General features: G+C 48.3%; 1 protein-coding gene across 11 annotated transcripts; it reads left to right on the forward strand.

Moving 5' to 3' along the window:
• Positions 1 to 25,155, forward strand: Sgk2 (serum/glucocorticoid regulated kinase 2). Of its 11 annotated transcripts, XM_071608942.1 has the most exons (15): positions 46 to 122; positions 4,564 to 4,804; positions 5,927 to 5,985; positions 6,544 to 6,593; positions 7,088 to 7,145; positions 7,313 to 7,396; positions 8,534 to 8,665; positions 9,659 to 9,771; positions 10,038 to 10,074; positions 10,952 to 11,038; positions 14,650 to 14,745; positions 15,643 to 15,798; positions 17,315 to 17,404; positions 21,661 to 21,858; positions 22,124 to 22,186. In XM_071608942.1, the coding sequence occupies exons 3-14, from the start codon at positions 5,950 to 5,952 to the stop codon at positions 21,823 to 21,825; spliced, it is 1,104 nt and encodes a 367-aa protein (XP_071465043.1). In that variant the 5' UTR covers positions 46 to 122; positions 4,564 to 4,804; positions 5,927 to 5,949; the 3' UTR covers positions 21,826 to 21,858; positions 22,124 to 22,186. The 11 variants fall into 11 exon arrangements, with proteins under 11 accessions (XP_027801080.1, XP_071465043.1, XP_071465044.1 ...); XM_071608943.1 differs by lacking the exon at positions 21,661 to 21,858 and having other exon boundaries at positions 22,124 to 25,155; XM_071608941.1 differs by having other exon boundaries at positions 21,661 to 22,215.
• Positions 25,156 to 25,200: the final 45 nt, after the last annotated feature.

Here is a 25,200-nt window from a genome sequence, read left to right on the forward strand (position 1 = left end):
GACAGGTCGCTCTTGCCAGGGAAGGGTGCTCACTCGGCAAGTTGGAACTGAGTTTCAGAAGGACCATGCCAAGAGAGAGGGCAGAGCTTCCCAGAAGCAGCACCGGGACCCAGAGTCTTCAGGTGAGAGGCGGCCCCTGAGCAGACGCCTGCCTGCTGGCTTGTTGATCTGCCGAATGGACTAACTAGCTACTAACTAGTTTCCTCCCTAACTACCTGTTTCCTTTCCTTTGTTCCTTAGGCCCTCCCCTCTTTTTTTCCTTTCTAACCTCTCTCCTCCCTCCCTTTCTTCCTTCCTTTCTTTTTCCCTCGTTTTCTTTCCTAACCTCTTTCCTCCCCCTTTCGTCCTGTCTAAGCTAGCCGCCTAATTTCAGCTGCCTGCTTTCTTCTTCCCTCACGAACCTTTTACACCCTCACGAACCTTTTACACCCTCACTTCTTCCCCACTTTCATTCCACCCTTTTCTCTTTGGAAAGTCCAGACCACGGTTGGGAGTGGGGACTGACCCGATTCAAATTCTAGTTACATAATTTATTGACTTCGCGTCTTGATCAAATCACTTCCCTTCTCCATGCCTCAGTTTCCTCCTTCGAGCAGGGACAATGACATCTTCTAACCCACAGGGTTGTGGGGACAACATAAGAGCCAGCTGGCCTTGAGCTGGACAGGGAGGCAAATGAATAAATGATAGTGGGGGGCGGGGGGCAGGTGCAGAAAAACAGAAGGAAGGAAGCGCTGGTGAGGCTTCTGGTAAGGCCATCAGGCCCTCGACAGGGTTACCCAAACAGACCAGGTGGAGGGGAATGTTCCAAGGAAAGAGAACTCTGTGATGCCCCTGCCCCACCCCATTCTGCGGCCCACAGTGTGATAGGACAGAGGAAGGCAGGTCTCCGCTGTGGCAAGTCGGGGGGGGGGGGGGCGGGCAACAGGCTTAAGGGCTCACGGGGCCCTTCATAGCAGCTGCCACAGGACAGAGTCAGGAGATCTCAGTGCCTGACCTCCAGCCAAATAATCAGATGGTGGTGCAGCCAGGAAGTAAGCTTAGGCAGAGAGAGATGCCCAGGAGTGGGAGTCATGGTCAAGGCGATGGGAGAGGATGGTGGTGGGCAATGGGTGTGTCCAGGTTCCCACAGGGACTTCATATTTAAATGTTAACTGAACAGTAACATCTGGAGAAACTTTACACAATCGGTCAAAAGTAAAAGTAAAACAACCTAGGAATCTACAGTCATAGCCTCCCACCTTCATGTGTGCGTGAAGTTAGACACACAGATATCCATGGACGTACTTGTATATATGGGTCATTTTGAAACTTGCTTTTTTGCTTGAGATTGCATCAGTTACAGGTTCCCATTTCGATTTATGTAGCTTATATGGAGTTTTTGATTGTGGAATTTTCCACTTTATGTATATACCATGATTTATCAAGCCATTCCTGATTTCCTTAGTTGAATATGTCCTGAGCATCTATTAGTTCCAGGCCTATTCTAAATGACGAGGATTCAATAGTGAACAAAAAAAGTATTTGCCCTTGTGAAACTGATGTTCCAGTTTGATACAGAAAATAAAACCATTTAAATAGTGGCTTGATAAGGTGCCAGTGAGATGAGTGTGCTACAAAGCAAAATATAAACAGAAAAAGAATGTAGGGAAGAGGTGGCCCTGCTATTGTTAGTGACCAACCACCCTCGTGTGCCCAGGACTATACTAGTTTTAGCACTGACAGCCCGGAGTCTCAGAAAAACCATGACAACCTGGCATCTATAATCAGCACAGGCCTCTCTGGGAGGTGATCCTAAAGCAGAGACCTCTGTGATGTCTCGACATGCAGATGTCTTGGGGAAGAACTTCCTAGGCAGAGGGAAAAGTAAGTGCAAGGGGCCAGAGACCAGAGGGCACTTTGTGTGTTTGAGGGACAGAGAGAGGGAGCCAGAGCAGCTGGGTAGGATGAATGAGGCAGGTGGATGCCCTGAGGATAGTCAGGGGGTGGGGGGAATGGGAAGCAATGAAGACAAGCTGGAGATGTGGAATCTCTTAAGAACTTGGCAGAGACTCAGAACTTTAATTCTAAGTTCAATGGGAAGATACTGGAGTTTTTAGCAATGAAGACACGTGATCTGATTTCCTTTTTTTGGTGATATTGGGGATCAAACCCAGGGGTGCTGTACCCCTAAGCTATACCCCCATGAGTCTCACTAAGTCACTGAGGCTGGCCTCCGATTTATGATCCTCCTGCCTCAGCCACCACACCAGGCTTGGTAGCCACTATTCTACTCTCTATTCTCTAACTCTTATGACAACTTTTAAAAATTTCACAAATGAGTGAGATCATGCACTATTTGTCTCCCAGTGCCTGCCTTATTTCACTTAACATAATGTCTGCCAAGTTCATCAGTGTTGCCAGAAATAACAGGATTTCAACCTTTTTATGGCTGAATAGTATTCTATTATACATAATCCATTCATCCACTGATGGACCCGTAGGCCGATTCCGTATGTTGGCTAATCATGAATAATGCCACCATTCACATGAAGCGCAGGTGTCTCCTCCCCTGCAGGTATTATTTCTGGACATATTTTGATGGGATTCCATGAGAGAGTGGGATTGGGATGAGGGTGCTAAGTTTCCCGGATGACTTCCGAGTTGCTAACTTGAACTTTTAAATAGGCAGTAGAACCCAATGGGAGGAGCAGGCTGGGGCAGAGTAGAAGGAATGGAAGTCCTGACTTTTTTGGGCCATTTTAAGACTGAGTTCCCTCTGGATAGCTAACTAATGAAGTGTCAAGGAAGCAATTGGTTCAGAGTTCAAGGGAGAATCAAAGCTAAAAAGAGAAATTTGGGAGCCTCCGAATATAATCAGTGAAGCCATTAAACTGGTTTTGATCAACTAAGAAATGAGTACAGATAAAGATCCAAGGCTAAGACAGGGTTGAAGGATAAAGAGGAAGGAATTCAGTGTCAGAGACGGAGAAGGAGCAGGCAGGAAGCTAGAAGGAGCCCCAGGACCTCTGAGGTCAACTTCTCTCAACGGCGGAGAAGTCGAGGAAGAGGAGGACCCAGGATTCCTCTCTGGCTTTGGCACATGGAGGCCTCTGTCCACCAATTTACTGGACTGTTGGGACGGAAGCCTGTTTGGAGTGGGTTCAAGACTGAAAAGAAAAGGGAGCAGAGACGCTGAGTCAAGACAGCTCCTTTGACGAGTTTAACTGAGAGAACGGAGAGATGGGCAGTCTCTGGACAGAGGTGGAAGGTCAGGAGCAGGAGCCTGAAGTGCCCGTGGGAACATTTAGGCTGCTGCTGTCACAGTTATTTTGTTCTGATAACTAGTGCTGCTGAATGAAGGGCCATCAGGGTCCTATTATTGGAAAGAAATGCCCTTGTTCCGGCTTAGTGTTTTGTCAACGCGGCCTCCTGCAGGTCTGTGTGTCGGGTCCACGTTTCTATTTTGTGGGAGATGAAAGACTTTGATACTATTCACTGGTGTTTTCCTGGGTCAACACCTGCATTTCACAGCTTGCAGAGAGCTCCTGAGGCCACTGGGCTTAGTTCCCTTCCTGACCAACAACCCCTCTGCCCAGCTCTGTGGGTCCCTCTCTTGGAGTAGGTTATAGCCACACAGAAAGTTCCAGAAGGACAGGGGCTGTGTTGGGCTCATCAGCTCCTTCATTCCCTAGAACATCAGCTCCCCCTTCAGGAGCCCCAGGGAGCAGATATTGTCCTGTGAGAACCCAATGATCACCCCTGACAGCAAGGCCTGTGTGTGCCAGGGTGCCCCCGGGACACTTTTTTACACATCAGGAGAGCTATGGGCCAAGCAGCCCTGGCCTGGCAGGGGTGACTCAAGGGCCACATGCTCAGCAGTAAAAGCAGGAAATCAGCTCTGCCTCTCTGAAACAGCTGCAAGTTCCTCGGTGGCAGAGCACTGTCAGCTGCCAGGGCCCAGGTCTCTGGGACCTCGTCTTCAGCCCACGTGATCTACACAGTGCCTGGTTAGGCTGCTGGACCATATGTTCTTACAGACAGGCCCCCTGTACATGTGTGCACACGTGCATATACACACAGAAATGTACTGCTCTCCACAAGTATGGAAGTCCACAGATGTTACCTGGTTATATCGTCACATAAACACACATAGGGATACAAACTTATACTCATCTGCAGACAAACAAGGAGACCCCACATAGAGACTCCCATCCACCCCCCCACAAACACACACAAGCACACTAACATGTATACAAATACACATGGACGCACACGACACGGTCATGTGGAAGCATACCACACACAAACACAAATGATACACTGACAAACTGACAAACAGACACACTGACAAAAATGTACAACTGCAGTCACATCAACACACACATTCTTACACACACACACACACACACATACACACACACGTACCTGAAAGACAGGGCCACATTGACGCACAGAGACACACGGGTGCACATCAATGCCCAGTACAATTCCTCATGCACATGACACAGTCCCATATATTCCAATAAGCCCCATGTCCAGGCTCTTCTGGGGCTGCTGCCCACCCCCTGCTTTCCCCCCCAGGGGAGATGGTGTCCATGAGGGAATAGAAGTCTCCTGTCTTGTCTTAAGCTCTGCTGGATCCCGTGTGACGTCAGCCAGCCCCTTCGCTGCTGCTGGGAGTTCTGAGCTCCCTGCTGGGCCCGGTCGGCACCAGGCACTGACACATCGGCCCTTGTTGGGAGAACAGTGTGGGCTCTCTTGTCCGCTGTGGTCCTCGGCTCTAGCCGCTGCTTCTCCCCGAGGCCTCTCCTCAGCTGCACAGGTATGTGGGGCCAGGGAGGCCAAGGGCTGGCAAAGGAGCCACCAGGGTGATCAGGGAAGGTGTGGCCCCGTCGTGGGCTGTCCTGGGGAACTCAGCCCTGGGTGTGGGCTGAAGTCGCTGCACTCCCTGTTCTGCAGCTCCCTCTCTCGGGGCATGGCAGGACGGGCTTCTCAGAGCAGCCTGGCTGGAGGAGTCCCTCCTTCCCCTATGGTCACTCTCCAGGGCCTCTCTTATACAGATGGGTGGTTTCTACTCAGAGAGACCAGGCTGTGGCCCAGGCCCCTCAGCAGGCCAAAGCTATGGTCTTGGCATGCACAATTTCCAACAACCCCCAGGAACAACTAACTGGGCTCTCAGGAGAGATCTTGGCTCTAAGCCTTGACCGTCCAGGTAGGAGGTGCAGGGGCTGTGGGGTCCGAGCACCCTGAGCTGGGTCTGAATGTGCTGGCTTCTTCCGTGCTGCAGTGTAAGGGCGGGGAGGACACTGCTGGTCACTCCATCCGTGGCCTGATCTCAAATCAACTGACTGGCCAGTCTTGCACCTCTCCATGGATTCAGTCCAAGGTCCCCAGGACAACTGCTGTTCCTGGGCACTGGGCAGAAGTCCTTGTGGCAAGGGGGTAATAGTCAGTATAGAGCCCAGTCTGGAACTATCCACAGAATCCAGGGTCGCCAACCTGCCTATATGGGAGTCTGGGGAGCACAGCCTGCCCCTCACAAACTGTACGACTCTAGAAAGTCCTTTGCTAGGCCTCAGGTGTCCACCTGAGAGGTGGGGGAAGATTTAAACGTGGGGCCTACTTGCGGCCCTGGCCATCCTGGATTTCCGGAGCTGCCATGACTTGCAGGGGTCTTGCTGCTCTAGCTGTCCCTGACCTTTGAAAAGACCCAGCCTGGAAGGGGCCACCCTGACCACCCCTACCCCTTCTGAGGTGTTTGGTGAGAAAGGCTGGGCCCAGGGGATGTCACTTCTTGCCGTCTCCAGGTAGGGGCTGCTGGACTCCGGGAAAGGAGCCACTCAGGCTGTGGCAGGGATTCAGGGTTGGGGAGGAGGGAGAAGGCAGCCAGGCCTGATGCTTGGGATGGGGCCTCTCTCACACCTGTCCCTCCCTGTGCCCCCAGAGCCACCTGATCACACCCTCAGAATGGCCTCTAGCCCTGACGGGATGCCTAGCCCACAGGTGAGTGTTCCTGGCCTCCCACCCAGCACTGGGAAGCTCACTTCCTCCCAAGGCTCAGGGAATCTGTAGGGACACCAGCCAGCCCTATGGGCTGTCCTAGACCAGGACTGGGAGGTGACAGGGTCATCGTGAGCTCATGGAGGTGGGCCATTTGCAGAGTGAACTGAGGAGAGATTGGGGCAAGGGCTTCAAGAAGTGTATGAGGTGGAGGAATTACGGCATTGATAGAGAAGACAGGGGGTTCAAGTCCCAGCCTGTTGCCTGTAAGACCTTGACCACAGCTCTTTGGCCTCGTTTTCTCACCCTTACATTAGCACACAATAGCCAGCACCTGTCCAAGGTTCTTGTGAAAAGCAGGTGGGATGGTGGCTATCTGGCTGGGGTGGACAGGGAGGTACATAGGTGAGTAGAATGGTGGAAGGGAACTGAAGAAAGGATGGAGGGAGAGATGGAGGGAGGGAGGGAGGCTGGTAGCGATGTTGGAGAAGGGACCAGAGCCAGGGCTGGGGAAAGGGAGGAGGTTGACCAATCTTACCCACCTCTTCCTTTAAATGTCAGCCCTCCAGAGCCAATGGGAATATCAACCTGGGACCTTCAGCCAACCCAAAGTGAGTTCTGGTCTCTCAAGTGGCTTTCCTGCCTGGCTCCCCTCAGAGCTGGCTCCTCATGTCTTGGGAATACAATCCAAACTCTCTGGTCTGGTGTTGAAGACCCTCTGCCATCAGGGCCCAGGGCCTCCCCCAGCATTGTCTTCTGCTAGTTCTCCAGCCTTTGCCTGTATTGAACCTTCCATCTGGAAAGCCCCCAGGACTTGCCCTGTTAGCAGCTCCCCAACTTCATGCCCTTCCTGGGCTGGGGGCCAGATGCCTGCCTTCTCTGCAGGGTGCCTGCTTTCTCTCCCTGCCTATTGTTAACTAGACCACGAGCTCCCAGCTCCGTGGGGTGAAGGGTGAGTCTTGCAAGCCTCTCTTGGCAGGGAGGACAGGATGTTCTCAGGGTCAAGGAGGTGTGGCTCCAAAGTTAAAAAGAAGCCTGGGTTTGCCCTTAGGAACTAGATTTCCTGAGCTTGCAAATGCCGATCATGTTCTTCCCTTGTCCCCAGTGCCAGGCCCACAGACTTCGACTTCCTCAAAGTCATTGGCAAGGGGAACTATGGGAAGGTGAGTGGGGAGATGGGGGTGGGAGGCCTCCTGCACCCCTGCCTGCCACTTGCATGATCAGAGAGAGAGAGCTTGCATACTGCAGAATGCAAGTAGGGTGAGGGCTGGAGGTCACCCTGGGGGCGTCCAGAGTCACCCAGAGGGCTTGTATTCCTGCTTCTGCTCAGGTCCTACTAGCCAAGCGCAAGTCCGACGGGATGTTCTACGCAGTGAAGGTGTTGCAGAAAAAATCCATCTTAAAGAATAAAGAGGTACTGGAGCTCGGGCAGGCATTTCTTCTCCTGCTTCTTGACCTCCTGAGTAGCTTCCAAAGATGGCTTCCACCTCCAAGGGGTCCAAGAACATTTGTGCTGAGGTGGTTACAATAGGGGGTCCAGCTGGTGTCCAGGATTATGGCCATTCTCCAGAAAGGCAGGTGAGGCTATGCACCTATAGGGCTTTTAGGAGAACCAGCCCAAGCCTCTGACTCCCCATGGAAACACAGGGCTCCATGACAGATACCTTTTCTTCCCTCTCTGGGCTCATACTTTATGTGGGGCCACACCTTATATTCTCCAAAGGCCCTTCAAGTCATGGCCAGCCTGGATTTCTAGGTACCTCAGCCGACTTGAGTCCCTTTAACACCCAACCCCATTAGGAGAACAGAGAGAGAGGATTGAGTATCCAGTTAGGAGACTCAGGGAGAAGAGTGATTAATGCACACAAGGATGTCGTGGGGGTTCAAGGGGAGGTCTTCTGGAAAAAGAAGTATTGAGTTGGCCTTGTCAGTAGCATTCTAGTAGTCTAAAAAAAGGATGGCTGTCCAGGGAGGGAAAATAGTAAGAGCAAAGATGTGACTATAGATAACACGTGGCTTTTTTTTTCCTTAAGGATTTTTCCCTGTAACTCATTTATGAAGGTCTCACATATAGTTTGCTTTCCACCCCGGGAGCAACATTTTTTGTTTGTTTTTGGTGATGAGGATCGAACCCAGAGGTTGCTCCACCATTGAGCCACAATCCCAGCCCTTTTAATTTTTTATTTTGAGACAGGGTCTTGCTAAGTTTCTTAGGGCCTCACTAAGTCGCTGAGACTGGCCTTGACCTTGTGATCCTCCTGCCTCAGCCTCCCTGTTGGCTGGAATGGGTCAGGAATTGCTGATTCAGGGGTTGAAGTTATTATACCAATAGGTATAATAGGTGGGAATGAAGCTAACCATGCTGAAGCCTGAATATTAGGCAAGGAGACTGGGCTTGGCTTGAAGGGCACTAGGGAGTCTTTGAGGGTGTTTGATAAAGAGCTTAAGAAAGTCCTAGGCAGGACAACCCCAATAACAAGGCCATGCTGGCTGTGCCAGTGAGGTAAGAGAGGCCTGGCGAGCTGTGACATGGACCCATCTGACCCCACAGCAGAGCCATATCATGGCAGAGCGCAACGTGCTGCTGAAGAACGTGCGGCACCCCTTCCTCGTGGGCCTGCGCTATTCTTTCCAGACGCCTGAGAAGCTCTACTTTGTACTCGACTATGTCAATGGAGGAGAGGTAAGGGGCCAGCTGTCGGCTGGAAGGCATCCACCCACACGCCCACTGTGTGCCAAGAATGGTCTCACCTCATCCTTACAACAGACCCATTTTGTAGCTGAAGAAACTGAGGCCCAGGGAGGCCGGTCACTTGCTCAAGGCCATCCAGCCCGCGCCAGGATGTGAACGTAGATCTGACTCCCAGCCATGCTGCTTTCTTGTCTTTCTCTCACAAAGCTGCCCGTAGACTCCCTTCCGTCAACCTGGGAAAGGTCAATGCTAAGAGATGCTCTGTGGTCAAGGTTTCCAACTCTCCCTTTGATACCACAGGCCACAGGATAGGAGGTAGCTTGTCACCATCATAAATGGAGCCAATGGTGACCCAGAAGCATGGCCGAGCATAAGCTGGGCTCCCTCTTGGACTTTACTCTGTTTCACTGGGCAAGTTGGCAAGATTTAGTGGGACTTGCCTCCATGACCCCAGATTGAACCTGTGACTGAATGACTTTGGGTCGATCTTCATCACCAAGCCAAGAGGGGAGTTTTTATCCTGCAACCCTAAGTAAAGGGCTTTGCGTGCCAATAAAATAGACAAAGCGTTGGTCCACGGGGAGATGTAACCTGGCCTCAGTGTGACCGCCATAATCATTGTATTGCTTGGGTTGGAGGAAAGGCACATCTTTAAACCACCCAGTTTCAAATTCCAGCTCTGCCAATTATGAGCTACATGACCTTGAGCAAGTCCCCTAACTGTTCTGACTCCTCCCATTTTCCTCTTACGTGAAACTGGCATCACATGGGTACCTTGGCTGTTGTCATGAGGATTAAATGAGATAAGATGTGAAGTGCCCGACTTGGAGCCTGTGCTTAATCAATGCTGGGAAATCTCTCCTTCCACGGTCACTTTGGACATGGTGACTACCCTGTGGGAAGGAACTGGCCTGCAGCTCAGGTGGGGTGACTGTGCCCTAGAAGTGGAACCAGGATCCCCCTCACACACCTCCTTCTCCTCAGCTCTTCTTCCACCTGCAGCGGGAGCGTAGGTTCCTGGAGCCCCGGGCCAGATTCTATACTGCTGAGGTGGCCAGCGCCATCGGCTACCTGCACTCCCTCAACATCATTTACAGGTGAGGACGGCCTGTGGCTCAGAGCCGGGCCCAGGCCCTTCCTGTCCCAACAGCCAGGGGGTGTATGGACCTCTAAACTCCAATGAGATCCCAGAGGACAAGGGCTAGGTGTCCTCCTCCCGGGAGCCAAGTGCCCAGCCTCCCTGGGCTTTCCCTCTACACCCTGGGAGCCTGCATGAATAGTCCTCCTGCCAGGACCCAGGGTCCCCAACTCTCTCATTATATAGTCAAGACTCCACCAGGCTATTTTCTCTTATTTTCTGCAGGGACCTAAAACCGGAGAACATTCTCTTGGACTGCGAGGTTGGTGTGTGTGTGTGTGCGCGTGCACATGTGAGCGCTCTGTGTGTCTGTGTGTGTGTATTGCACATGCATGCACACGGGGAGAGGGTGCACTTCTGTACGCATGTGCATGGGTGCCCACACATATGTACACGTGTATATATATGTGCACTATGTGTGCATGTGTGTGTGTGTGCACATGTGTACACAAGGTCTGTGAGACAGGAGGACTGGTGGATTTTATAGTCCTTCCTTGTCTTGGATCAGGAGGGCAGTCTGCCAGAAGGTTCATTGGGGAGATACAGGTTTAAGGGGTGAAGAAGACAGGACTGGGCAGAGGAAAAGCTCACCTGCATGGTGGCTGCAAGCAAGGTCTCACTGATTTCAGAGGGATGGAGACCCAGGCTGGGATGGATCATAAGGATTGTCGTAAGGGTTGTCCCAAATCGAGGCCCAGAGGCTGGACTTTAATGCCCTGCCTCAATCTATCACTGGATATGAATGTCTCTGGGGGGAAGAAGCAGGTCCCAGCTGTGGGGGTGGCAGCTTCTGCAGGGGAGATCTGGGCAGTTGCAGTACCCACCCACTCCACCCTCCCACCCAGCTGTCACAGGTCCCTCTCTCACGGGGCTGCTGTCCAGCCAGGACATCCTGGAGCTTTCACTGTCGTGAGTCTGGGGCTGAGTCCACGATGAACTAGGAAGACAGTAGAATGCCATGTGTCCACCCAGTGCCCCATGGTACTCTCCAAGCCCTGGGTCTGAGTGGAGTCTCCAGCCCATGTCTGGGCCTCAGACCCACAGCCACGGCCTGCTCGGTGGCATCTGGGCTTTGGGGTTTGGCCTGGACCTCCCTCGGCTTAGACCACCCTCCCATCCCTGCCGTCTCTCATCCTCAGGGACATGTGGTGCTGACAGACTTCGGCCTTTGTAAGGAAGGCGTGGAGCCCGAGGACACCACGTCCACATTCTGTGGCACCCCCGAGGTAAGTGTGTATGTCCTAAGAGAGTGCAGGCCATGAACAGCCAAGGCCACAGCTCCTAAGTAGAGCCATCAGGTTACAGCTGAGGGGCTGCTGCCATCCCCCCAGGCTCCCCTCCCCCCAGCCAGATGTGTGCAGAGCCTTGGTTTCCTCCTCTGTATAGTGAGAGATGCTGGAATAGGCCCCAGCCAGTTCTGGTGCCGCTCTGTGGCAGTGCTCTCCAAAGGAAATAAAATTCAAATCACATACGCAATTTAAAACTTCGCTGCAGCTTCATTTAAAAAGTCAAATGACAAGGCTGAGGGTGTAGCTCAGTGGTATAGCCCTTGGCCAGCATGTGTGAGGCTCTGGGATCAATCCCAGCACTGCAAAAATAAACCAAAATAAAAAGAAGCAGGTGAGCACTAAGCACAATAGTGTGTGTCTGCGATCCCTGCTACTTGGGAGGCTGAGGCTGGGTGGTCACAAGTTCAAGCCCAGCCTGGGCAACATAGTGCGGCCCCATCTCAAAAACAAAAATAAGCCTGGCATGGTGGTACATGCCTGTAATCCCAGTGACTCAGAAGGCTGAGGCAGAAGATTTCAAGTTTGAGGCCAGCCTCAGCAACTTTGCGAGGTCCTAAGCAAAATTAATGAGATCCTGTCTCAAAATTTAAAATAAATAAATAAAAAGGAATGGGGAGGTAGCTCAGTGGTAAAGTAACCCTGGGTTAAATCCCTAGTACAAACAAACCAAAGCCCCACCAACAAAAAATCCCCAGGAACATTGAAATTAATTTTAACTATATTTTATTTAACCCACTATGTCCCAAATATCCTCATTTCAACATACAATAAATATAAAAATTATTGAACAGTTCATGTTTCTAAGGCTTTGAGATCAAGCACATGTTTTACATTTGTCACACATCTGATTTGGATTAGCCACATTTCAACTGTCCAGTAGCCACACATGGCTAGTGGCTGCTGTACTGAACGGCCCTGCTTCATAGGGCAAAGTCCACATGCCACAGGCGGCCTGGCCTGAGAGTTAAGATCAGGGCTCACAAGAGTCAGGCACAGATCCACCTCCGTCTCTGGCCAATGAGAGCCTGGAGGGTTAAAAGTTGTGGGTCGCAGCAGTAATTTCACCTGTCTTCCATACACAGGAGGCCCAGGCCTCCCTGCAGCTGTGGGGTTGAGAACTTTCCTTGAACTTCCACCAGTCTTGGACCTTGGACTTTGGACCTTGGACCTGAAGGAGACCCCAGTGGCTTGGACAGGCATAAGGACTGAGGCTGTAAAGCTGGGCAGCTCCTCCTGACCTGAAGTGGGCCAAGACTTGAGCTGCTCTGGTCTACCCCATTTGCTTGGAAACCTGGGCCTCAAATCTCAGGTGAACCTCCTTGGTCTGGCACAGATGCCCTCTCTGAGCAGGAGCTATTGTTTATGTTTTGCATGGAAAGTGTTCCCTGAATAACGCTTGCCCTTCAAAGCCTGATAGCCAAGCCATCCAGTCCCGGACATGGCCGGGAGCTGGCAGCTGGTCACTGCTGATTCCTGAAGGAGACATATGGCCTCAACACATCCCTTCTTCCACAACTCCGCCACCACTGTGGTTTCAGAGAGTGCAGACAAGAGTAACCACTGTTGCTCCCATTGTTCAAGGGCCTGTAGGTAGCCTTAAATCAGCCACCAGGAGGGATTCTGCATCCCCCCCTTTTTTTTTCAATATATTTTTAGTTGTATATGGTCACAATACCTTTTTTTTCTTCCATTTTTTATGTGGTGCTGGGGATTGAACCCAGTGCCTCATACATGCTAGGCAAGTGCTCTACCACTGAGCCACAACCCCAGCCCTCTGCATCCCCTTTTATAGATGAGGAAACCAAAGTTCTGAGAGGTTAAATGACCTGTCTGAGACCACACCAAGGAGGGCTCAGGTCTGTGTGACTCTCTGCCCTTCTGCTGACCCACACAGTCTCTCAGGGTAGCTTGGCATGATGCTGAGATCACTCTCATCATTAGCATAGATTCCATGTTAAGAGGTCACCAAGCTCTGGGGTTCAGTAGAAGGTACAGCCTGGATTCTCTCTTTATGCCAGGCACAGATGCATGGCAAGCATTCCGAAGTGCCACCTCTTTCCTGACCTCTTCTCTGCCACTCAGGTTTCCAGTCCAAGTGTGTGCAACATGGCTTAGACTTTGTCCATTATTCTCCCCACCCCGTGAATACTCCCTGGTGCTCTTATTCCTAGGACACCAATAGCTCATTAAATAACTCTGTGCAAATTAGAAGGCACCTGCTCTGGGCCGACTAAGTAGAAAAGTCACCCCTGAAGCAAAATAAAGTTGCCAGATAAACTTCTGAACTAGTGTTATAGCTTGGTGAGTGGACCATGGCCAGGATTGCAGCCCTGTCCACATCTTTGGCTGGTAAAACTGTGCAGCTGTGCAGGACAGTCTTGCTTGATCTCTCTGTCCCCAGTACATGGCACAAGTCCCTGCACTACCCAGGCCTTTGGTGAATGGATGCCACATGAACACGGCACACCCCGTGAATATCACAGCAAGCTCCACCCCTGCTCATCTTCTCCTTTAAGTGCTTTGCTTACAGATGGAAACACTGAGGCTGAGCATCTTTTCTTATCTACATTTTTATTGGTGCATTTTAGTTGTCTGTAATGATGAGATTTGTTGTTAATTAGCATAGGCACACAGTATAACAATATAAATTGGCCAACATTGGTCCCGGCACTTCCCCTTCCTTCCTTTCTCCCACTTCCCGGTCCCTTTCCCCTATTCTACTGATCTCCCTTTGCTCTTCATGGGATCACCTGCCACCTTTCTTTTCCTTTTTCCTCTTTAGTTTCCACATATGAGAGAAAACATGCAACCCTGACCTTCTGAGTAGGAATTATTTCATTTAACATGATGGTCTCAAGCTCCATCCATTTTATTGCAAATGACATAATTTCATTTTCTTTATGACTGAATAAAACTCTATGGCATATATACATATCACATTTTCTTTATTCATTCCTCTATTGATGGGCACCTAAGCTGGTTTCCACAGTTTGGCTATTGTGAATTGTGCTGCTATAAGCATGGGTATGCATGGATCTCTATAGCATATGGTATTTATTTATTTACTTTTGGTACTGGGGATTGAACCCAGGGGTGCTTTACTACTGAATTACATCCTGGTCCTTTTTATTTTAAGTTTGTTAGGGCCTCATTAAGTTGCTGAGGCTGTAACTTGCAATCCTCCTGCCTCAGCCTCCAGAGTGCTGGGATTACAGATAGGTATGTGCCACTGTGTCTGGCGGTATGCTGACTTTAATTCTTTTTTTTTTTTCTTTGTGGTGCTGGGGACTGAACCCAGAGCCTTGTGCATGCAATGCAGGCACTCTACCAACTGAGCTATATCCCCAGCCCTGATTTTAATACTAAAGGCTAAATATGGAGGAGTGGTGTAGCTGGCTCATATGGTGGTTCCATGCCTAGTCTTCTGAGGTGCTTCCACACTGATTCCCAAAGTGGTTGGACTACTTTATAATCCTACCAACTGTGTAAAAGGGTTCCTTTTCCCCCACATCATGAGCATCTTTTAAATAAGTGTGTTTCCCCAACAGTACTTGGCTCCTGAAGTGCTTCGTAAGGAGCCTTACGATCGGGCGGTGGACTGGTGGTGCTTAGGAGCAGTCCTCTACGAGATGCTGCATGGCCTGGTGAGTGGGGAGCCCCTGTCTACAGGGGACATGTGTCTCTGGGGAGAGCTGAGGGGGGGGAAGTCTCTCCTTCATGTGGCTTGCTCAAGCTGTGTTCAGGGAACTAAATGAACCATCTCTCACCCCAGGTGAAAAACGGTGATGCCAAAGTGAATATGAAGATTCGATCTATTTTTTTCAATAACGTTAGTTCAGCACTTTACAGTTTATTACACACCATCTCACCTTGGCCATGTCGATACCATCTGGGAGCCTGATACCATAGAGCACAGAGTTGTTCTTATTTTACTGAGTGTGAAACTGAGGCCAAAGAGGTCACAGTCCTTCTGGAAAGATTGTGAACCCAGCTTAACTGCCTGGGTAGGTCTCCGCCTGTGTGGAGCGGGGGGTTCACCAGCACAGCATGGTGAAGCAGGAAGCTGTGGGGGTCAGGAGAAAGACCAGCTGGGAGGGGAACAGGAGGAAGAGCGGCAAGGAAGAGAAGCGGACCCCAAGTAGGGTTTGGGGCCTCTCTGTCTTCCTAGCTGTGCGGGTTATTGCTCTGAACTTTGTCTTCTCATCCGAAAAATCAGAGCCTCAGAGGATGGTTGTGAGCTGGCAGGAAGTGCCAAAGGTCCAGGTGTAAGCTTGGTGCACAGCTGGATTAGCAGAGCTGGGATGGGAGATGCCCCTGGGAGGTCCACGAACTTCCCACTGGTGGGAAGAGCTGTGTGACCTTCTCAGCAGCCCTGACTGTCGCCTGTGATGGGTTCCTAGAGGTCCTGTCTTTCCACATCTGCCATGTGAGCCATTGCACAGGATGCCATGGGTCCTCCTGGCAACCTGGTTGCTCTGGTTCCCTGAGACCCAATTCCACATTCTCATGGGTGATCTTCCAGCTTCTCCCTCTCTTACCAGCCACCCTTCTACAGCCAAGACGTGTCCCAGATGTATGAGAACATTCTGCACCAGCCACTACAGATTCCTGGAGGCCGGACAGTGGCTGCCTGCGACCTCCTGCAAGGCCTTCTCCACAAAGACCAGAGGCAGAGGCTGGGCTCCAAGGCAGACTTTGTAGGTGACCTGCCAGCTACAGCATAGGCCTCTTTGGGGGCTCTCAACTCCCTGAAGAGGCAGCTCAGTGGTACATCACCACGCTTCCTGCTCCCCTCTAAAATCAGCCTGCTAACACCTCCATTGGAAATTCACTACAGCTACCAGCTGTCTACTTTCTTTAATCCAGTTCCTTTAGTAAACCAATGTTTACTGAGCACCTACTACGTGCCAGACATTGAGCTAGGTGCTAAAAATTTAATAGTCTAGGTCTCTGCCCTTATTAAGTGGGGGTGGGGGGTAAAGGAGGCTGACAACAAAACAAAAATAAAAGCAAAGATTATATGCAATTATCACAAATGTAAGGAAGGAAATGATACCACAGGTGGACAATAATGGGAGGAAAAGGCTTCTAAGTGTTCACACCAAAGCTCGATGTGCCAGAGCCAGTGAATGTAACTTCTGGGGCATTTGCCTACCTTTCCTTGCTCCGCTTAAAGAACTGGAAGCTTCTTTCCCAGAAATTAGGTTCTCTCCTTCTAAGGGGAAGTTTGCATCTTCAAATTTATGTGTAATTTTTAAGATAAATTATTCATTCACACAGATTAAAATTCAAAATCTACAAAATGGTATCCAGAAAAAGTCCTTCTGCCTACCCGGTACCTACCTCAATTTAGAGGAAGCACAAATTACTAATTTCTTGGGTATTCTTCTGGAGATTTTGAGTCTGGCTTTTTAACTAGCTCAGAGGGCAGTCCTGATACAGGAGACTGGAGAATCATTTTTTGAGAAACAGCGTTAGAATTCGGATCCTGCTGGGAGGAAAGTTGGTGCCAATGTTTTTTCTGTTTGATCTTTTTCTTTTTGCTGCTGGGGATTGAACCCGGGGTACTTTACTACTGAGCTCCTCCCCCAGTCCTTATTACATTTTATTTTGAGACAGGGACTTGCTACATTGCTGAGGGTCTCACTAACTTGCTGAGGCTGGCCCGGAACTTGTGATCTTCCTGCCTCAACCTCCCCAGTCTCTGGGGATTACAGGCGTGTGCCACCACATTGGCCCAGTGTTGATTTTGATAAGGAAAGAGGTGGTGAAGCATGCCTAGGGCTGAGTCCTCACTTCTGGGTCTCTGGGAATTTGTGGCTTTTCTTGGGGCTTTATTTCTCAAACCTTCCTCTGGATTGCATTCTGGGAAGTCTCAAGATGTACTGATGCATCAGGGGTGGATCCCCAACTCCCTGCTCACTTTCTCACCACCACCCCCCACCTCACGGAACCAGTTCTCATTCCTTGACATTCCATTCAGACCCTAGAATGGTGTAAGTATTTAGAGAGGTACCCAGTTGCGGATGTACTTTAATGGGGGGTTTTGGATGATGGGGGGGGGGGGCGAGGCCACAGCCAGGCTGCAGAACACCCAGGAAAACAGCCAGAACTTCAAGGACTGTGCAGTTAAAAGCCAGTTGCTATAGAGTTGGGAGGATGTGGGGGTGGGGGAGAGGAGAGCTACTTCTGATCAGAACCTTCTTCTTGCAGCTGGAGATAAAGAACCATGTATTCTTCAGTCCCATAAACTGGGATGACTTGTACCACAAGAGGCTGACTCCGCCCTTCAACCCAAATGTGGTAAGAGGTCACAGTATTCTAGATTTTGTACTCCCAGCACTGGTCAGAGTTTGGAGAGTATCTGCCCCCCAATTCCCTCCCTCCTTCCCTCTCCCTTTCATTTGGTACCAGGGATTGATCCCAGAGGTAATTTACCACATCCCCAGTCTTTTTATTTTTTATTTTAAGGCAGGGTCTTGCTAAGTTGCTTAGGGCCTCACCAAATTGCAGAGGCTGGTCTGAAACTTGTGATCCTCCTGCCTCAGCCTCCCTAGCCACTGCAATTACAGGCGTGCTCCACTATGCCTGGCCCAACTCTCTTTATGCCAACGGAGACACTGAGTGTTCAAAAGGTTCAATGATTTATCCGAGTCACATGCTAAAATTAGAGGCAGAACCCTTTCAGGCACTTCCAAGTCCGGTCAGCAAGCTCAGCTCTGAGGCAGAAGCCACACTGCTGCATCTTCAGGACCAATAACCCTCATGGCAGGTCCCTTTCCAGTTTGTAAGCTCTGTGTCACACTGCATACCCAGGCAGAGCCACACCCTATGGAGATGTCTTTAGACATTTCCCTGATAATAAAAACGGCCTATATTTCTTGTGGAAAGTATGGAGAGCAGAGAAATTCAAAGTAGTAGGGAGGAAATGCTTTGTATCTCACCACCCAGGGACTTCCAGCCTTTGTGTGTGTGTGTGTGTGTGTGTTTCCATAGTTAAATCATACATTTTTTTGGGTGTGTGTATATGTATTGGTCTGTCTCTCTCTCTACTCACAGTTGCCCCTGTGGGATGCTCAAGTTCCTTATATAAAATAGCATAGTATTTACATATGACCTATGTACAGCCTCTTATGTACTTTAATTCATATAGTTTTTCTTACAATGTAATTTCTATGAAAATACTTGTTATGCTATATTATTTAGGAAATAAGTCTGTACATATTCAGTACCAATAGTATTTCCCCCAAATATTTTTACTCTTCAGTTGTTTAAATCCATGGCTAAGGATTCCCATGAATGTAGAGGCCTAACTATATACAAGTGTGTGTATATCTTTTCCCTTTTTATTGCTTATAGGCTATGCTATTATTTTTTCCACACAATATAAAACTTTATACAAACACCATTTTTAACGGCTGCATAATATTTCCATCCTATGTTAATAACCAGACTTACTTGGGGCTGAAGTTGTGGCTCAGTGGTAGAGCACTTGCTTAGCATGTGTGAGGCACTGGGTTCAATCCTCAGCACCACATAAAAATAAATAAAGATACTGTTTATTCATTTACAACTAAATAAATATTAAAAAGAAAATCCAAGGGGTGGCGGGGGTGGGGGAGGAACTTACTCAGCTGTGCTCCACATGGTGAACTTTAGGCCATTACCATTCATTTTAGTCAGCTTTTCACTGCTGTGACTAAAAGACCCAACCAGAACAACTTTAGAGGAGGAAAAGTTTATTTGGGGAATTGTGGTTTCAGAGGTCTCAATCCACAGACAGCAGGCTCCATTCCTTGGGGCTCAAGGTGAGGCAGAGCATCATATGGCAGAAGAGTGTAGTGGATGGAAGCAGCTCACATGATGATCAGAAAGCAGAGAGACACCACTTGCCAGATCCAAATGCATCCCCCAAGCCTCGCCCCCAATGCCCCACCTCCAGCCACACCCTACCAGCCTTCAGTTACCACTCAATTGATCCCATCGTGTGATTAAGTCACTGACTGGGTTAAGGTTCTGGTAACCCAATCATTTCTTCTCGGAACCTTCTTGTATTGTCTCACATGAGAGCTTTTGAGGGACACTTCACATCCAAACTATAACATCATTTTTTTCTTTCATAATGTGCTGATGAACATCTTCTAAGTATGTATCTTTGCCCAGAATTCTGGTTATTTTCTGAAGGTGGGTTTCAGAAGGTAACTGCACAGTTAAAGACCACCACCGTTTCCAGGCCCTTGGTTTGCACTCGCCTATTCACCACGCACAAGGGAGAACTATCTTCTTCCTCCTGTTCTGTCTTCTGGTGGGTTTTCATCTTCCTCACCCTCTGCAGCATGCTGTTCTTAACTCTTTATCACTTTGCAAATCTGATAAAAAGTGGCATCTCTTAGTGTTTTAATCATGTTTCTTTGATCCACAGTGGAGGTGTCGAGCGTTTAAATGTAACTTATGGTGGTCCCATGACTGAAAGGAGCTGTGTTCGAGGTGGATGAGGGAGGTTCTCTGCGTCACCTGTGCAGCACAGGGTCCCACTTTCTCTACCAGGCTGCATACTGAATACAGCCAATGTTAGTTCATTATTTACTTTTTCTCTTTGGTACCTGTTCATGAATGTGTCTTCGAGCACCAAATTCTTAACAATGGTTGTCATATAGGATACATTCAGTTCAGCACTTGAAAAGTTTTTTTTTTTTTCTTTTCCCCTTTGGATTTTTCTAACTTTGTGGTGCTGGGGTTCAATCCAGGGCTAGCCATGCTCTCTACCAGAGTCCTTTGCTAACCTCCAGCGCTCTTTCCTTGGGATTTTAACAGTAAGAATGATATCACCCATATACCTTAGAGAACGATACACAGAATTCTAGAAAGGAATGCAAAATGATGTAGCAATACAGGGACATCAGAGTGAGACGTACTGGAAATGGATTCCTGGTTCTGCTACCTACCACTCGTGAGACCTTGAAGAATTTTCTTTGGCATCAAATTCTTCATTTGTGAAAAACAGAAAATATCTGCTTATCTTGGGCTACAGGGCTAACAAGGGCCAGAGCTAGGATCCACATTCTGGTCTTGGAGCTCTGAGACCTATGGCTTTCTTTCTTTTTTTTTTTTTTTTTTTTTTTTTTTGTACTGGGGATTGAGCCCAAGGACACTCTACCACTGAGCTACATTCCCAATCCTTTAAAAAAAATTTTTTTTAGTTGTAGATGGGCACAATACCTTTATTTATTTTTATGAGGGGCTGAGGATTAAACTCAGTGCCTCACATGTGCAAGGCAAGCGCTTTACCACTGAGTCACAACCCCAGTACCTCCCAACCCTTTTTATTTTGAGACAGGGTCTTGCTAATTTGCCCAGGCTGCCCTTGAACTTGTGATTCCCCTGCGTCAGCCTCCCAAGTAGCTGGGATTATAGGTATGTGCCACTGCATATGGCCTGTGACCTTTTTGAGAAGTTGGAAGGTATGGCATGTTTATTTGCAGAGCCCAAGACTTACACGTGAAAGTAGATCTGCAGACCCCTCCACTTGCTCACCTGCTTACTTCATAACATCCAGAGGGTGTTATCTTCTCCTCTGACTGGGTCACCTCTGCAGACTGTATTTGTTAGTTCTAACTGCATAGCAAGTCACCCCAAAAGTAGGTGTCTTCAAATAATATTCTTTTCTTATGGGGTGCTGGAGATTGAACCCAGGGCCTCACACATACCAAGAAAGTGCTCTACCACTGAGCTATACCCGCAGCCCTAAACAACAATATTTTATCTTGTTCATATTCCATGGGTTGGCTAGTGTTTTTAAATCTGGGCCAGGCCAGTTATTCTCTGTAGAGCTCTCTCATATCTGTGGTCAGCAGTCAATTGATCTAGAACTGCCTCGTGTGTCTGGGAGTTGGCAGGCTGCCAGGGCACCTGGGTTCTCCTTCCTGCAGCCTCTCACCTTGATTCCCAAGGCACATTTTTTCAAGCCTCCACTCGAATCATTTGTCAGTGTTCCATTGGCATAAGCAAGTCACGTGGCTAACCCATATTTAAAAGATAGAGAACCTCCACCTCTGGATGGTAAATGGAGAATTTGTGATCATTTTTACAATTACTCAAATGGCTCTTCCTGCAAAATAGTTAGAGCAGCCCCAGTCCCTCTCTACCATATTACCCTCTTTTATCTCCTCCATCTGGGACCCTGAACGTTCTACTTGTATAAATGCTTTGTTCAATCCTCCTACCCTCCACATACTGCAAGTTCCTATAAGCAGAGGCTCACTCTATTTTGTTCTCCCTTATTTCCAGTGCCATAAACAATGCCTGGCAAGCATTCAGTGAATATAGGTTAACTGACAGACTTGTCTGAGGATTGGTGTAGAGCAGGCAGGGTGCCTGGGGGTTAGAGAAATCAGCCACGTGGAATAAGATGATTAATGGAGATGCATGGGAAAGTGACAGTTAAGTGTGGATCACCAAGAGGTACTGAGGGGAGGCCTGGCATCCCTCTCCTGGGCTTTCGGTTCCTTTGGCAGCTCTGATCCCAGTGCCCTCTCCTCATCATTGGCTTCTGTTGACAGGCAGGACCTGCTGACTTGAAACACTTTGACCCAGAGTTCACCCAAGAAGCAGTCTCCAAGTCTATTGGCTGCACCCCTGATACTATGGCTAGCAGCTCAGGGGCCTCAAGTGCATTCCTGGGATTTTCCTATGCCCCTGAGGATGATGACTTCTTGGACTGCTAGGAGAAGCACTTGTGAAGCCTCTGAGGCCAGCTGGTAATAGGAGGAATTACTTTCGGCTGCTAGTAAGACTCAACGTAATGTAATAAGTTTGATGGATTGAACAAGAAGTAGGGTCATTTTTTCCCCATCACAGAGGACATTGTTAGGTGACCTGGGCTGGTAGGACAGGTCATTAGATACTCAGAGGCTTTCCGTATTTCTATTGGGTCTCTTGACAAATAGCTTCTGATAGTAGAGTTGATATATTATCACAAGATGGTTACTGGTTCTCTCATCTCCACTTTTGTGTCCTGGACAGGCAAAAGGAGGAAAAGATGAGAGGGGACATCAAAAGGGCACTGTTAAAAGTGCTTTCCCAGCTGGATGCAGTGTACATGCTTATAATCCCAGTGACTCAGGAGGCTGAGGCAGGCGGATTGCAATTTGAGCCAGTCTCGGCAATTTAGCAAGACCCTCAGCAATGTAGCCGGAACTTGTCTCAAAATAAAAGATTAAAAAAAAAAAAAAGGACTGGGGAACTGGGGATGTGGGTTCGATCCCCAGTACTCTGCCCCCAAAAAGTGTTTTCCCAGAAGCTCCATCCAATGACTTGCGCTGATATCTCATTAACCATCCTTTACTGCTGTAATGGAGCCTGGGTGCACGAAGACCCTTAATAGCAAAGAGCTCTAATGCTAAGGGAGATGCGGAGAATATTGGGTGGGCAACTGGCATTCTTTACCAGAAGGCCTCTTGATGTTTGGATACTGAACTCAGTGCATAAAAAGACAGAGCTGTAACAAGCCTACAAGGTACTACCCAATCTCTCTTATTCTGTGTTGATAGTTTCTTTCTTTGTTGTGGGTAGTGTACTGGATGTGTACTCTTTGCTATTATTGGTTTGGCTGCCTGGCATCTAAGCCCCTTCTAATAGACAGGGAATTCCTTACTTTATGAGCCTCGATGAGTCTCCCTATCTCCACTCAAAATGCCATATATTGACTTTCCCCTGAGCTAGGGCCAGGAACGTGACCCAGCAATACACCCATGCCATGCTTTGAACCAAAAAGGGATCAGAAGCTCTCTTTCAGGTGGCTGTGGTAATGGTACCTACAAAACTAGGTTCCTGGTGTAGAGGTGGCAACAGTGCAAACTGTAGTAGTAATGAGTCCTCAGCAGCAGCAACTGGAGCAGTTTCCTCATCAGCCCAGTGCTGTAAGGTCTGTCATTCCTGGAAGCCTCAAGTCCCATTCTCAAGCTGTGCCAAGGACTTAAAGAGCATCTGACTCACCGTTACATACAACGATAATGCACTAATAAAAAATATGGAAAGTAAAGGGCTGGGGATGTAGCTCAGTGGTAGAGCACTTCTGGGTTCATTCCTCAGTACCACCAACATAAATAATAACATAACAATTGGGGGGCAGGTCTAGGGGATTGAACCCAGGGGTGCTCTACCATTAAGCTACATCCTCAGCCCTTTCTAAAATTTTGAGATAGGGTCTTGCTAAGTTGCAAACTTGCAACCCTTCTGCCTCAGACTAAGCTTCTGAGCCTTTTAACACTCCTTTTTTTTTTTTTTGGCTTAATTGGGCAAAGTCAGCTTCAGAATGCCTGTCTACGCTGAGCAAGTTTCTCTGTTAGACTCTTCATTGCCCATTAGCAATTTTCTTCCAAATAACCATAAGAAGGAATTATTACGATTTTATTTTTTGCCAATTGAGAAACAGAGTTGGAGAAGTTAACTTCTTGCTTGAAGGCTAGGCCGTTAATAAAGGCTAGATCTGGGATTTAGAGCCACATAACCTGGCTCCAGGGCTCTCACCTTTAACCTCTGTGAGAGTTTGCCCTTCACTCAGACTGTTAGGTCCAAGCAGAATGACTATCAAAATCTCTAATGAGAGCCAAAGTAAGAATTGGCTAGAATAAGCCAGGTGGTGAGAAAAAGAGGTCTTGTGGAAAAGACAGTGAACTGGACTCCCACTCATGGTCTTAGTTTGGTTGTCAAAATCATGCCCTGCCCCACTTCACATGGGCAGCTCAGGCCTTGGTGACTAGAGCTTCCTGGTCACTTATGCAGCTCTGTATGTTCAGTATTAGTCATTTCTAAAGGCAATTCATATTGGACAGAATGTGAACATGCACAACCTCAGGAATTCAAGACTGCTCTTATGGGATGAATTACACTGCCTTATTTTGGTAGAAAAGTGTTTTTTTCTTCACAAACCTGTAGTATGTACTTCATGTGGCTTTATTAGTTTTTTGATTTGGGGACAAGGGGATCGATGTGCTGGCAATTTTATTGCCTTTGCCTCTGAACTCAGTCCCACTCTCTTCCTTCCATTTTGTTTCCCTCAATCTCCTACCCCAGGAATTATGGGGGTGGCCGGGAGAGCATGGAAAGAACACTAGGGACACTGACCTAAAGCTGGGTCAGGAAGAACCAATGTTAAGTTTTGACATGTGCTGAGAATATTGAAAGAAACTGATTTCCATCTTAATAGTGCTTGCTAACTGCCAAATTTGGAATGTGAGGACAAAATCCCAACTCATCAAAGCAAAAATCAAGAGTGTAACTATCAGACATAATAGTACTGTTAAAAGTACACAATCAGCTATGAATTGTGAAGAGAGTGGTTCTATCCAAGATTGTAAAGTCACAAAAATTTTCACCAGGACAGAAAATAAAAATGAAGAAAAACTATGCTACTGAATTGATCGTGCTACACCTATGTTTATGGAGCACATTCTAAGTTTTATATGTATATTTTACAATTCTCACTATAAGCCAGCATTTAGAAATTATTAACCTCATTTTATAGGTAGGAAACATTCACTCAGAGATTAAGCAACCTGCCCAAGTTCTTGCACCCAGCTGGTGCAAGTCACAGCCAGGAACAGAACTTGGTGGCAGGTGACTGAAAAACCTTGTTATATGACAGTGAGAGAAGTGCTTTTGGGCAGGTGCTCTTGGTCTTCAAGCAATTACTGACTGCACAAAAGGCAGAAGGATCAGAAGGATCCAACTACATGACTTCCATTTTTATCCCTAACTGCAGACTGTATTCATCCAACTGTGCACCAGTAGCAGCTTCTGTAAGAGAATTTGTCCAGGAGATACAGCTCAGTGGTAGGGCATTTTTGCACGTGGATGCCCTGGGTTCCATTCCTTTCACAGGGGGAAAAACAAAACAAAACAAACAAAAACCTCTCATTCACCCTCTTCCTCTTTTAAATCTGCTGTCTTGGTAGTTGTGAAAAACCAACTCAAGTTGTGTGTGTTTTAATACCCGAAACCCCCAATACTCTGTATATATTGAAGACAAACATAAATGTAAACAAAAACTGTCAGATGTCTCTGCACTCATCTGTTTCAGCCTGGTGGCTGCCACAGCC

The sequence above is a fragment of the Marmota flaviventris genome, chromosome 2 (assembly GCF_047511675.1).
Source record: "Marmota flaviventris isolate mMarFla1 chromosome 2, mMarFla1.hap1, whole genome shotgun sequence".
Lineage (NCBI taxonomy): Eukaryota > Metazoa > Chordata > Mammalia > Rodentia > Sciuridae > Marmota > Marmota flaviventris.